At 34.6% G+C, this 15270-nt stretch overlaps 2 protein-coding genes across 2 annotated transcripts; one reads left to right on the forward strand and one right to left on the reverse strand.

Moving 5' to 3' along the window:
• Positions 1-1011: 1011 nt before the first annotated feature.
• LOC140038801 (uncharacterized) lies at positions 1012-2910 on the reverse strand. Its single transcript, XM_072084141.1, has 2 exons — positions 2122-2910; positions 1012-1215 (listed from the first exon to the last, which is right to left on the reverse strand). The coding sequence occupies exons 1-2, from the start codon at positions 2908-2910 to the stop codon at positions 1012-1014; spliced, it is 993 nt and encodes a 330-aa protein (XP_071940242.1).
• A 5158-nt stretch (positions 2911-8068) lies between these two features.
• Positions 8069-14348, forward strand: LOC140009475 (cytochrome P450 81Q32-like). Its single transcript, XM_072055182.1, has 2 exons — positions 8069-9039; positions 13565-14348. The coding sequence occupies exons 1-2, from the start codon at positions 8167-8169 to the stop codon at positions 14186-14188; spliced, it is 1497 nt and encodes a 498-aa protein (XP_071911283.1). The 5' UTR covers positions 8069-8166; the 3' UTR covers positions 14189-14348.
• Positions 14349-15270: the final 922 nt, after the last annotated feature.

Genomic DNA, 15270 nt, shown 5'->3' on the forward strand with positions numbered 1-15270 from the left:
AATCTCCATAAAATCAATCAAAATCAAGTTATCCAACAACTTAATCACAAGATTAAAGAACAAAAGGAGCTTCTAATGATTATATCTTCCAACACCTGGAAAACAAGTAAAACAAACCCTTTTCTTCTCAAAACACTCCACCTTTAGCTTGCTATCACCTTAGATGCAAGGTTAATCAGAGTAGATTTTGGCAATTGAAAGAAATCTCTCAAAATTTGGTGAAGGAAATCAAAGGAAAAATGGACTTAACTTGCTTGGTTTTACTCCTCTTGAGGTTCGGCCAGCTTGGAGAAGAAAGAATGAAGAGTTTTTGTACTCCAAATGAAGTGATAAAGATAAAGACTTAAGTGTTCCAAGACTAAATGAAAATGCGATACGTGGCACTACTTTGACTATTACTTATCTCTTGATCTTTCTTCTTAGTTTCTAATCACTCATCTATGTGGTGTTCCTCTAACTCACTCTTAACACTTCTAGGCATATATTCCTAAGTATATAACATCCGTTCATGTCCACTAAATTTAATACACACTTACTAGTGAGCCACACTACCAAAATGTAATATAACTAAACACGTACCACAATATAAAACAAACAATTAAAATTTAACTCTACCATAAAAATACCTTATAAATTAAAGGATTTAAACTAGAGTAGGTCAAAATATTATTTAATGCACGCAAAACGAGAAAAGAATTTAAAATTCTTTTTTTCAAAATCTCACAGCTTTGAAGCGATCCACCTCTCCTGTTGGCTTATATTTGGTCTTATATACCCATTTCACTCCAATTGGCTTCCTTTCAGGTGGGATAGTGGTCAATTCCTATGTATCATTTTTCGCAATGGCATGAATTTCTTCATCCATTGCACGAACCCAATGATCATCTTTGGCAGCTATGAGACAGGCTCACAATTTGCAAAAAGAGCAAAATTCACAATCTCTTCATTAGTTAAATCATTATCTTTACCAACAGCATAATCATCAAATCGGGCTGGCATGCGGCGTTCTTTCTATGGTTGACTGGATGTCTCAACCTGAATAATGGAAGGTGAGGGATCACCATGAGGCTGAACAACTTGCTCCACTGCTTGCTTATTAGCACTCGGTCCCATAATGGGAGAAATGGATGGATACTTTAGCAATGCCTCAGGGTCTTGTTTGGACCAATTCCAAACTCCATGTTCATCAAAAGTCACATCTCTGCTAATAATCACCTTTCATGTGTTTGGATTGAATAACTTATATCCCTTAGTTTTATGACTATATCCAATAAAAATACACTTCTCTGCTTTGTCATCCAATTTCTTCCTCAAATGATCTGGAACATGCGCATATGCAAGACAACCAAATACCCTGAAGTGAGAAATATCCAGTTTCATACCAGTCCAAACTTCTTGTGGGGTCTTCCCAAAGTTGCATCTAACAGGGCACTTGTTCAAAACATAAATAGCACAAGATACTACTTCTGCCCAAAAGGATTTAGGAATACCTTTGGAGTGCAGCATAGACCTCACCATGTCCATCACAGTCCTGTTCTTCCTTTTAGTCACACCATTTTGTTACGGTGTATATCTAGCTTTCAATTGATGTTTTATGCCACTTTCCACCAAATAGTCATCACAAACAAGATACTCAGTGCCTTTGTTAGTTCTCAAAGTTTTAATAAAATAGCCACTCTGCTTCTCTACATAATATTTGAATTTTTTAAACACATCACATGCATCAGATTTATTTCTTAAAAAATACACTCATGTCTTCCTGCCGAAAATCATCAATGAAGGTAATAAATATTTACTACCACCATTGGAAGGAACTTCAACTGAGCATAAATCTGAGTGAATCAATTCAAGTGGTCGATTAGCCCTCCAAGCCTTGCCTTTTGGAAAAGGATCCTTGTGCTTCTTTTTCAAAATACAAGACTCGCACTTCTTGTCAAGAAACTCAATAGAAGGCAACTCAATAACTAATTTCTTTATTTCAAGAAAATTCAAACTCCCAAAATTCAAATGCCCAAAACACATATGCCATAACCAAGAATTATCACAAGTCACGGAATTAAAGCAAGGTAAATCATCACAGTTAAGGGAAAAAGGCCACAGACGACTACGATTCATCTTTACCTTGGCAATTAATCCCAATTTTCCATCACTTATGGTGCCCTCACCATATTTAAAATGCGGATCATAACCTTTCTCAGATAATTGTCCCAAACTCAACAAATTATGATATAAACTTGGCACACAGAAAATATCAGAAATAAAATTCGAAGACCTATCTTGCAAGATAATTCTGATTTTTCCTTTTCCAAGAACAGACACTTTTTCATCGTTTCCAAATCTCATAGATGCATGAAAAGATTCATCTAGGTAAGAAAACATCTCTTTTTTACCGCACATATGATTACTACAACCAGAATCAATAAACCAATCATTCTTCATAGACTCTTTAGATGTAGAACTAGAAAACAACAAGGTCTCCTCTCTATCACTACAATTTTCAGCCACTTTAGCGTGCACCTCTTTATTGGACCAACATTCATTCTGATAATGACCAATTTTACCACAATTATAACATTGGACATTTTGATTTGTGTCCATATGATTTACCTCCTCTTTTCCTTTTGGGCGATCCACCTTGGCTTGTAACACCTCCTCTACTTTATCTGATGGCTGCTGATTTAGGAACATCTCATACGTCAGCAATTCACCTTCCAATTCAGCAAGTGACAAATTGTCAAGGTCCTTTGTGGCTTCAAGGACTGTCTTCTTGGTGTGAAATTTAGCAGTTAGAGATCTCAAAACTTTTTTAACAACTCTAACCTCTTCTAAATTCTCACTATTGGACTCCATATCATTGACAATTTCTTTAATTGTACCAATGAAATCTTTAACTGACTCCGTGGATTTCATCTGGGTCAACTCAAATTGTCTCCTAAGTTCTTGCAATCTAATTTTTCTCACGTTAGCACCTCGATTTGAGTTCACTAAAATTGTCCAAGCGTCTTTTGCCGACTTTGCATGTATAAATTTTTTTGCAACATGCAACTGGACTTAAGTGTTGAGATAGCACATTGCCTTGCAATCCAACTGTCTATTTCTCTCTAATTCTTTAACTGCATCGCTTGATAATTCTATATCTGCTACCGGTTCCATATATCCTGTCTCGACAATATTCCAAACTCTAATATTTTGGAAAAAAATTCTTCATCATTGACCTCTAAGCCTCAAAATCGCTTTAACCATCGAAGATAAAAACGTGACAATTGTACAAATAATGCGGATCCACACTTTAATTTCATGAACAAGCTCCAAGCCCCGATTTCTCTCAGGCCTAATCTCTAGACTCAACTCAACTCTCCACACAATAACCTACTAGACTATTAGTATTTATAGACTCAAAAATTTCCTAAAGCAAATACAGTTGTAAACCAAAACTTATTTGGAAACTGACTTGAGATTTCCTAATCTAATATGGAAACTAAACAAATAAGATACCAAAAAGAATTAGGAAACTAAAATAGCTTGGTTTATTTTCCTACAGTAAAATGTACAAAAATTTGATTAGTGTGTAAATCTTTGTTGACCATTCCATTTCTGATTGTTTAAGTTTTGTACTCTTACACATTTGGCAACATTTTATTTTACATTAGTAAACCAAGAAGTTTGCAGTATTATTATACTCGATCTTTTTTTGTTTTTTAAGGGTAAGTTACGTCAAAGGTTTTCAAACTTTTCAATAGCTTCATTTTACTCTTGTAACTTTTTTTGGTACTAAATGGTCCACTAATTTTTTAAAAAAAAATAAATTTATTGTACCCATTCAACTACTTTTTGAACCAAATAACCTACTAAACTTTTCAAGTGATTTATCTAGATCGTTTTGTTAGATTCTACTCTTAAGATAGATAAAATGTTTGCCATGTAGTCCTATTTTAAATGGATAATTTTGTTATTTCACACCCACAATCTATATGTCCAAATCAATTAAAAAAATTTATAGCTTCAGGAAAACCACAAATTCTATTTTGGATAGGGCCAAAAATAGTTTCTATCACGATCGAGATTTTATTTTGGGATTTAGGTGTTTTAAAAAGTGATTGAATAGTTTAATCCATTGGGGCAGATGGATTTTAGGCGCACAATGATGAAATTGTCCATTTAAGTCGGGCTCACATGACAAACGTTCATCTATCTTAATGGTAGAATTTAACAAAATAGTCAAGATGAATCACTTTCAAGAGTTTAATAGGCTATTTTGGTACAAAAAGTCGTTGACTGGGCAAAATAAAACTTTTAAAATGTTTAGCATGCAGTTTGATAGAAAAAACAGTTCAATGAGACTTTTAAAAAGTTTGAACGTCTATAATCAACAAGTAGCAACCTTATATTATTTTCTAATGGCTGATAGAAAGGACTAAAATTCTAAAACTGCTCCCTGTCACAGTCTTATCTACTCTTGTCTATTTTCAGTTAACAATCGTCCAATACTTGCATCAAAAGAAAATCCACACATGAAAAATGAAGTGATAAACCTTAACTTATTCAGTATAAAGTCAACACCAAACTTCTCTCTTTCTTCTTGCTAGTTGCATCTTGAATGGAGTTACTCTACAGCATCCTAAGTCTCATTTTTTCCGTGTTCTGGATTGCTGTGCATTTTCCGTGCTACTTCCCACAGAAAAACAGAAACTTCCCACAAATTTGATGATTTGTCTGGTATATTACTAGATACATGCACTTGACAAGAGAAGTGCAAATGGCTTGAAGGAGTTGTTTAAGCAAATGCATTGATGGATTAACTTAGCTGAAGTTAGAAATATTTCGACTTTTTATGTTTCTATTTTGTGCTTTCACATAATTTTTCTTTCTCCACAGAGCAACTTGACCCCAAGTCTATTTTTTTTTTTTACATTTGTCACTTTTTTTTTTATATCTACTTCTATTCTTATTCTAACCTATTTTAGGAGAATGCCCGACTAGGATGGTACTTTCGTTGGGGGAGGAAGTTGAGGAAAGTTGATTCAGTTTCCAACCTCTACCTTCCGACCCTCCGTTTTGCTTTAATAGTCCCTACCCAAATGATTAAAATAGTCCCTCAATTTTTTCGTTCAAAAGTTTATGTCCCTCAACTTTAGTTCATTAGGTGATTAAGTCACCAGCTGTTCAACACTCAGTAATTAGTTTGTTTGGATAGTGAATTAATTAAAAAATTCATTTTCTTACATTAATACATTTTTCAATTATCTTTTTATTTTATATATATCACATAAAAAAAGTGATATACCATCATTTTATCTTATATGCATCATATCAAAAAAGTGTTTCAGTATTTTTTCAAAAAATTATACTAAATAATCTACTATCCAGACACATAGATTGACAGCATCGATGAAATCTCCTTGCAAGGTTGGCATTTTTCCAGGAAGTTTTTATGTGTTATCTTAGAACAATGGCAATAAGCAACTCGCTTTGCCATGATCCGGTGCCCCAACCACGAAATTCCAAATTCCAATTATTGGTCATTGTACAAGTTGATTTTTTGATGATGGTAGCATCTGATTCTGGGAAAAGGTTTTCTTCAAAATATTCCTATTTTCTTTGCCTTCGATCCTTTTTTTTTTTTTTTTTTTGAAACATGAACAAATATGTGCTTAGCGCGATTAAGGAGGACGGACACTTTGCTTTTTAATTGGAACCTTGGAGTCCCCTGAACATGCATTTCGAAGATGGCTTCGTCATAAAGTAGATGGCTTGGCCTCTTCCTTTACCCCCGAAAATATCAATTTTTATTAAGTTCCAATGGCCAATACCAAAAAAAAAAAAAAAAAGTTATACACTACTAAACTATTCAATACACTCTAAATAAACACAATCTAGCTAGTCAACTACAACAGTAAACCACTAGCAAATGACTCGTCCTAGCAAAAAATTTCCGATCTAAGTCTCAGCTCGTACTAATCTTCCAATTCTTTCTTAATCTATCTACTCTTAAGGGCACAATTCACATCATGAACAATTCATTCCACCACTATAGAGCATGCATATTTGACGGTTGACTAGCTAGTCTATGGAGAAAATGTAAAATTTGGGTGGCTCAATCACACAAGGACAAACCCCCGCGTGAATGGTCCAGCGGCAGCGCCTCTCACCAGTGAACTTTGAGGTCACAAGTTCGAGTCTCCGCTACGCTGGATTTCTCCGCGCACTTAACGTGTTCGGGCCGGATTGGGGCGCCGGACCCGGGCCGCAGGGAATTAGTCGGGCCCCGTAAGAATTGACTCGGACACCCCTGTGTCGACAAAAAAAAAAAAAAAAAATCACACAAGGACGAAATTGGCTACCACAAAATGCTTCGAGGACTTAGTTAGCTAAAGTTAAGAGTTGAAGCACTAAAATGGTTTAGGAAAAAAGTTGAGGCACTATTTTGCTCATTTGCTCTATTTCCTCCAACAAATTTAGGGAAAAAAAAAGATTATTTCGCCCAAGTCCACTGCCACTGGCACTTCCAGTAACTTATTGTGGTGGTAAGTTCTTCATCTTCTTTTTTTAATTTTTTTTAATTTTTTCCCTTTTCTTGAAATTTGATGTTTGACACACTTCTTTGGTAATATCATACTGCCAAGGTTTGTATAAACAGAGTTGAGAATATAAAGGCCAAAAAGGTTTATCTATCCACCGATGGAAATTTGTGAATGGTGATTACAATAAATTTTTTTTTCTTTTTTTCTTTGGGTTACATTACATGGAATTCAGGATTTATGAAATATAGTCATGATGTTTGATCTTTTGCATTTTGGGCAAGAAAGACGTATACTTTTTGTCTTTTGGATTTCTGAAGATAGAGTTTGTTGATGCCAATAAAATTTTTTCGAAAGCAAATAAGATTAAGACAACTCACAACCTTTGTTTGATGCCACTGAAGTATTGGGGCTGGTCATATATACTATAAAAATATTGGATCCTGCCAGCAAATATCTCTGGAAAGATGCGCAAAATTTAGATTATTACGTGCATATGGTTTAAACTATTTCAATTTTGATTATTTTAGGTTTGTACCACTATTACACTTTTGCGCTCTGACTTTGATTATGTTCAATCAAATGCTATTAACTTAAATTAAAAACCCACTAATTTCTGAATTTAAAATGTTAAATTACATCATGCATGATCCCAAATTTGGGAAGCACCAAAATGTAGAAACATGTGCTTCCCAAAATGTCTTTATTCAGCAGTCAGCAGCATTAAAGCATTTGGAAAGCACCAGAATGTAGAAACATGATACAAGGAACCAAAACTCATCGGCCCACGTTTCAATCTTATCCACTCTCTGTATTCATTTCAAAATTGTCCAGCTATTACCGCACATGAAAAATGAAGTGAAGCATGACAGCTGCAAGAAGGACTCTCTTCAATGGTCACTTGTCAAAGCAACTCCACTATGCAATTTATGCTCCTTAATTATGGGGTGAACTTCAAAATAAATGATATTTATTGTAAGACAACTATTAATGAGGGAAAAAAGTACTTCCTCCGTCTCATTTTATTATGTTTGCTATTTTAATTTGTCCCAAATTATTTGTCGTAGCCTAAAAGAGAAAAATAAAAAGAGACCAATTTCTCCCATTTTACCCTTCATTCAATTTTCCAAAAAAAAGAGTATTAGCATCATGTTTTAGCATTAAATCCTTTACAAACTATTATAAAATTCTCAAATTCAAAAGCAACAAACAAAGTTTGAATTCAAGTTAAGTGGTAATTATGGAAACATTTACTTGTTGGTTGGTCAAAAATCAAATTCCTTAATCTATGTGCAAAGTTATACATGACAAGTCAAATGAGACGGATCGAGTATTATGTGTTTTAATGATGTCATCTTAGTACCTAGATTTGTTGGCTTATTGTCCATATTTTTTGAATTAATGTTGTAACTTTCAGTAAGAGAGAGATTTTGAACCAAAATCTCTTACTTATGGTTCTCCCGTCTTATCATCTAACCCGACCCGACCCATCCCACCCCCTATTTATTGAATTAATATTGATTGATGCTCATGTATGAAACAACTGATACTGGTGATCAGAGAGTGGCCAAATGCAAAATTACTACACTGCATATAAAGTCAACGACAAACATCTTTCTCCTTGCTTCTTGCATCTTGAGCCTTGATCATGGAGTTACTCTACACCATTCTAGGTCTCTTCATATTCTTGATTGCTGTAAAGTATCAGTATCTCCGAAAAAAGAACAGAAAACTGCGGCCTCCAAGTCCTCCAGCTCTTCCAATTTTGGGCCATCTTCACCTTGTGAAGACTGCCCCTCACCTTGCCCTGCAAAAGCTCTCCATCAAATATGGTCCCCTGATTTCCCTTCATTTTGGGATTCGTCCTTTCCTTGTCGTTTCCTCACCATCTCTTGCAGAGGAATGCTTAACCAAGACGAATGATATTATTTTCGCAAACCGGCCTGAGTCAGTTTCCAGTAAATACCTTGGCTACAACTCAACTGCTCTCATAATCTCCCCTTATGGAGATCACTGGCGAAATCTCCGCCGAGTCACAACCATCCATATGTTTTCTTCGATTCAACTCCAGCGTTTATCCTCCATCTGGACCGAAGAAATCCATTTCATCATCAAAAAATTGTTTTCAAATAACTCTGATGAGAAAACCTGGAAAGTTAAGGACATGAGTTCTTTGTTCCGGGAGTTATTATTCAACGTGATAATGAAAATAGCTGCTGGAAAAAGATGGCCATCTGATCAGCCAGGTGATATATTTTCACCGCGAGCACTCACTGATCTTTGTGATTATATTCCAATCTTGAGGTGGGTTGGCTATGGAGGGTTGGAGAAAGGTGTAATCAGTTTGCACCAGAAAAGGGACGAGTTTCTTCAGGGCCTGATTGATCAAACGCGGAAAGAGGTAGCAGAAGACGGTTCTTGTTCGACAGAGAGAAGGAAAACAATTATTCAAAAATTGTTATCTCTACAAGAAGCAGAACCCGAATACTACACTGACGAAATTGTTAAAGGAATTATACAAGTAAGTCTCTTCTACTTGAATCTCTTTTACAAATTGGTCTATAATTCATTAGGACAAGGTCATCTCACCCATGTAGCAGCAGCAGCAGCACAAATTGTCTAGCCATATTTAGTGGTAGGGCTAAGACTAGTGATGAGGGATGCAGTGCTTGTGCGGTGTAGATGCAACCGCATGCTTTTCATGGTTCAAATTCGATCTGAATTTTGAAATGATCAAATTGTAGCTTCATGTTGTGGTCTGATCTGAACTGTAGAAAACACCTCCGACAGCACAAAGGCACCGGATCTAGTGGTGAGTGGGGAAATGGTATATGCCACTAACTTCAGTGTTGGTGTCTAGGGAAGAAATTTAGTCAAAGTCTTTCCAAAAATTTGGTTTTGTTTGGGTGTACACATGATTTCAACATTAAATGTGTCAATATCTAGTGGTGACTGGTAAGTTGGGGCAACCATCAACATGTAAATTGGGTAAAATCTTGTCGTGGTTCTCTAACGTACGTAACGGGAGAGGGGCTAGTGAGGTTGAAGTTTGGTATGGTTCAATCTAGTTATTACACTTTTTACATTATTTGGTGTATAATTACATTATATTATTATATTCAAAGTAAAAGTAGTGTACATTAATAAAATATTTGATGCATATTCAGTACAATATTATGATATATTTGTACACTAAAAAATTTAAACTTGTACAAGGATTGGACGAAATTGTACAAAATACAATTATACCGAATTCTTGTCCCTAAGTAACATATCAATTTATGGCTGTATCTATCATTTTAAACCATAAAATAATCAAAGAATCTTTAGTGGCATGTGACAATATATAAGGTTTTAACAATCTTTTCCGCTTATATAGATTTAGGAATCTAGATCACAAAATTTATGGACACATGAGGATAACTTAAACAAACGAAAAATATCGTTTTACAAGTTACTGTCAAAAGTTTAGGATTCAACAACGTGGAAGTGATGGCCTTGCGATGCTCCATGGGATAGAAAGAGTTGTCAATATAACTATCTCAAAAGTGTACAACACTTGTAATAAAGTAAAATTCATCACAAAATAATCTGCACAACTTTATTACAAGAATGTTAAAAATCAGTCTCTTCTTAACAAAAAATACATGTTATTGTATGCTAATATTGGTTGTACATTTTTTAAATTTTGTTTTGTTGGCCAAATTAAGGCCTTTAAAATTTGGGGAAGATTGCTACTTGCTCCCTGCCCCTGATGGAGGTGATATACTAACAATTGATACACGTGATAATATTCAATAACGGACAACAGAAGCAAATCAGATGAGATAAGATAACAGCCACTTGGACCGTTGGTCACCATTAAAACTTTAAAGTAAAGTCTTGGTAAGGATGGTAGGTCAAGAATTCAACCATTGCCTCTCAGCATATACTTGTCAGTTAATCATGCCTGACACTTTTAATGGCTTTCTCCCCTAAATTAAAATAGAGTTGATTATAAAAATATTATCGTTATGATAAAACAAAAAGATGAGATAAGATAATGAGACCTTAACCAAGTTACTCGCGGTTGGGGCTAAGTTAACGGTGGAGGCTGTGAGACATTTTAAAAAGTGTTCATTTGAGCATAGATATTAAGTAATACTTATGGCACAATATTTTAACTGGTTGTCTCAAACAAAATATTTTTATTTTCATTGAAACATTCCACCTCTTTAAATCCTACCTCTCTCTTGTTATAAAAAAATAAAATGTATATATTTTATTAGTAATACTTTCGTTTACATAACTATATATACATATATATATTATGTGCCTCATTGATGTTCCATAACGAATAGTTAATTTTCAGATTTTTAGAATGTAAGTAGTTGCAAATGTTTGCACCACATAATTGCCCTAGCAAGTTTGGTTTGATGTGCGTTGTTGACAAGCCACAAACTATCCCACAGAATTCGCTCAGTTAGTAAGATTATTAGGCAGATAATCGTGAAATCTTTGTTGAATTCTCAAATCTCCCTTTTTCTCTTTATAAGGCTTTGAATCTCTCTGAAAAATTAAAAACAGAAATCTCGATTACGAACTCAACTAATGAGGCTCCTAATTTAGAATCAGGGGCCTCGATATTTGTTTGGTGCCACTTCTACAGAGGCCAATTGACAGCCAAGAATCGGGGATAAATTAACTCAACAAAAAGGGTTGCTTTCAATTTATACCCGTATTTAAGGGTTAAATGCATAAAACTCCCACGAACTAGTACACTAGTTGCACTTTACACTCTAAAGTATTTTAATAGGCACTTTACACCCTTAGTCAACTAAAAAATAACACGAAAATTAATTTCATCCAAATAATTGATGAAATGATTAATTTATCCTCCATTAAAAACTTTAAGTGATATGAGATTGGCTACCCTGTTGGAAGACATTCATCATTTAAAGTTGTTGTTTCATATGTGCTCCTTTTGTTAAGTTAGCAAGGATCATAATCATATTAGTAATAGGATTATCTCATATGCTTTAGCATTATTTAAGATGAGAAACTTTGATTCATTCGTGTCAAAATACACTGATTGTATAGTTCCATCGAATCTTAACTCGAAACTGTAAAGTTTTTTTTAATCTATAAAATCACTTATTGTTTCGAAAAAAATTAAAATCTTAAGTGATAAAAATACTAATTTGGTGGGGAAGATTACTAATTGTTAACACATAAAAAAGTCTAATTGGTAACACATAAAAAATCATTTTGAGTGATGATTAAGACTATTGGAGTCAAAATAGAGAAATATTGAGGGATTACTGTTGCAATTTTTAAAATCTCATAATTTTCTTCAATGCATCATAATGCTATAACTTCATATAATCAGCAAAATTTCACTTGGAATCTTCACAAGCATAAAATTGGAGTAGAACCCCAAAATTTTCATATAAGTTTGGCACAATATTTGCAATAAAATTGCAATACCGAACCAAAATTAGAAGCTGTATATTAGGAAAAAAAATATTGAGCTCAAAAATTTTAATAAAACACCTAAATTATTTACTTTTCCTTGACAACAATCTTTTCTTACATAGGCTAACTTGAAGTGCGTAGTAAAATAGGGTTGATGAGATTTTTGAATTGAATTTATTCCTTTTCTTTTTTTTCCTACTTCTTTTGTTTTAATTGTCATTCAAAGTGATCATATATTTTATTGTTATATGTTTTCAATTAGAAATTTATTATGAAGTGAAAATTAATCCATTTAAAGTGACATTTTTTCTATCAAAAGGGTATTTTTGTCACTTAAAAGCTTTTAATGGAGGATAAATTGGTCATTTCATCAATTATTTAGATTGGGTTAATTTTCTTATTATTTTATAGTTGACTAAGGGTGTAAAGTAGGAATGGCAATGGGGCCCCTCCCCCGCCCCCGCCTCGCCCCGCCCCACCCACGGGGAAAAAGTTTATAATTAGTAAAAAATATAATTAGTAATTTCATATAAATATATAGTTGGTAAAAATTATATAATAAAATAAATGTATGAATAGTAAAAAATGTAATAATAATTTAGTATAAATATATTAGTATAACTAATCAATAATTTGAATTAATATAAATATATAATTATTAGTATAACTAATAATATCAAATATGTTATATATGTAATTAATATATATGTGTGTGTATATATATATATATATTATTTTATTTAAGTGGGGGATAGAGTGGGAGATGGGGCGAGGGTATAGTCCCTTATACCCCACCCCTATTTAATGGGGGGGGGGCATTTTATCCCCCGTCCCATCCTCCAGGGGATGGGTGCCCCCACGGGACCCATCCAATTGTCATCCCTAGTGTAAAGTGTCAATTAAAATAGTTTAGGGTGCAAAATGCAACTAGTGTAATAGCTCGGGGGGGGGGGGGGGGGGGGGGGGGTTTGCATTTAACCCCCTATTTAATTTTGGCTTTTCAGTTTATACTGTGAACTATGAATTGTGATACTTAAATATAATATACTATCAATTTTGGGGCGAATCGTCCAAATAAGATAAAACCAATTAATTCTTTTAGCAACTTTAGAATGAAACATTTTAATACCCCTCAATGAATTAGAGAATTTGGACAAACAACACATTAAGGATATTTGAAGCCTTCTAAGCTAGAAAAAGTTATTTGGATCTGAGTAGATTTGACCAATGGGCCAACAAAAAATAGTATAAGATACTGAAGTTCTAAAGTTAGCAATTTAGAGAGTAACAAGCAAATTGGTGATAATTTAGGAGTGCATATTGGCAATAACCCAAAAAAGTAGTTCCTTCATGCCTCTACATATAATTTAGGTCTATAGATGTCACATCCCATAATATATAGTTTCCTTCTATGTTGACTAGTGGACATTCATTTGCGATCAATGTCAAAAGTGTAAATTATTGATTCATGATCTATAGCAAGAGAAATGACATTATTTGTCAACAACTTGATTCTAAAAACTAATTCATATTCTTTTCTTATTCATTCAAAAAGCTAAATTGAATTTGACTGTACATTACTTCTTGTGTAGTTAATGTTATCAGCCGGAACCCATACCACATCTCAGACAATGGAGTGGGCATTGTCCAGCCTATTAAATCACCCTAATGTACTGCAAAAGGCAAGAGATGAGCTAGAAAAAATGCAGCCTGGCCATCTGCTAAATGATTCCGATCTCTCCAAATTGCCTTATTTACGCTGCATAATCAACGAGACACTAAGGTTATTTCCTGCGGCACCAACTCTTGTGCCTCATTTTTCATCTGAGGATTGCACCATAGGAGGCTACGAGGTTCCTAAAGGTACAACTTTGTTAGTGAATGTTTGGGCCATTCACAGGGACCCCAATGTTTGGGAAGAGCCCAACAAGTATAAGCCAGAAAGATTTGAAGGAATGGATGAGGGAGGGTGGAATGAAGGGTTCAAATTTCTTCCATTTGGAAAAGGCAGGAGAATTTGTCCCGGAGCTGCCATGGCCATAAGGTTGGTTGGGCTGACATTGGGCACCCTGATTCAATGCTTTGAGTGGGAAAGAGCAGGGCCTGAAATGGTGGATTTGGAAGAAAATCAAGGAGCAACTTTGGGCAAGGCCAAGCCTTTGGAGGCATCTTACAAGCCACGCCCATCGATGATCAAAACAATTTCTCAGCTTTAAGTTAGATATGTTGTTCTATTGAGATAAATTGGGATTTTTTTTTTTTGAATTTAAATATCAAGAGATGAGTGTCTGATTTTTGGTTTTGAGCTCCTCTTACAATTTCAGATTTGTAGTTGTAACTTTCTTTCAATACAAGTTGATGCTACAATTATACAAACTTAAGTATTTTACATGGAAATGTGGAACATTAAATTTTTCCAATTCGAAGTAGCATAAACAAAATCACCAGTACCATCTTTGGTTAATTTCAATTTTTCTTCAACCAGGGTCATCATTGGTTTAGCCACATCCAGCTTAAACTTCTTTAGAATATCACTTGCATACTTGCTTTGTGAGATAAAAATTCCACCATCCAACTGATGAATCGCAATACCAAGAAAATAAGACATCAATCCCAAATCTGTCATCTCAAATTGACTAATCATGGCCTCCCTGAATTTAGAAATTAGTTTGGGATTATTGCCTGCAAATATCAAGTCGTCCACATACAAGCATACAATAAGGACATCTCTTCCAAGGTTGAATTTGATGTACAGAGTATGATCATATGGACATCTCAGAAAACCAGGCTTAATAAAATAAGAATTGATGCGAGTATCCTAAGCTCTAGGAGCTTGTTTCAACCCATACAACGCCTTTTTCCATCTATACACTTTGTTTTATTGACCATTCTAACATAACCAGCAGGCTGCTCAACATATACCTCTTTTGCCTTTTGCTTATGGCCTTTGACAACCAACCTTGCTTTTGTGACGACCCTACCTCCCCCTAAGGCGAACCAAGGGGTTCGGCGGACCGCCTACCCAATTCTCGCCAGGACTCGTTCACTCACTTATAGCTTCAAGAGCAAGTAAGATGTGCCAATCAAACTTAACATATATACAATCATTAACACAGATATACAATCTTCAAGGTTAAGTACAAAAGTTCAGGATTCAACCAACTACTAATACTATCACTATTACACAACAAAAGTTCTAGTCAAAAGTTTAGTCTTTCTCTAATCACCCGTCCTTGCTCAAGAACCCTGTAAGAAAAACAAAAACTAAAGGAATGAGCTAAAACTCAGTGAGGTTCCC

Source organism: Coffea arabica, chromosome 1c (assembly GCF_036785885.1).
Source record: "Coffea arabica cultivar ET-39 chromosome 1c, Coffea Arabica ET-39 HiFi, whole genome shotgun sequence".
NCBI classification, from domain to species: Eukaryota; Viridiplantae; Streptophyta; class Magnoliopsida; order Gentianales; family Rubiaceae; genus Coffea; species Coffea arabica.

What these genes read in the sequence shown, in the direction of transcription:
- LOC140038801 (XM_072084141.1), bottom strand. Translation starts at nt 2,910, where the DNA reads ATGAAATCCACGGAGTCAGTTAAAGATTTCATTGGTACAATTAAAGAA. An exon ending in AATTGGGATTAATTGCCAAG is followed by an intron (nt 1,216 to 2,121) that starts GTAAAGATGAAT and finishes AACACATGAAAG; the next exon opens with GTGATTATTAGCAGAGATGT.
- LOC140009475 (XM_072055182.1), top strand. Translation starts at nt 8,167, where the DNA reads ATGGAGTTACTCTACACCATTCTAGGTCTCTTCATATTCTTGATTGCT. An exon ending in TTGTTAAAGGAATTATACAA is followed by an intron (nt 9,040 to 13,564) that starts GTAAGTCTCTTC and finishes CTTCTTGTGTAG; the next exon opens with TTAATGTTATCAGCCGGAAC.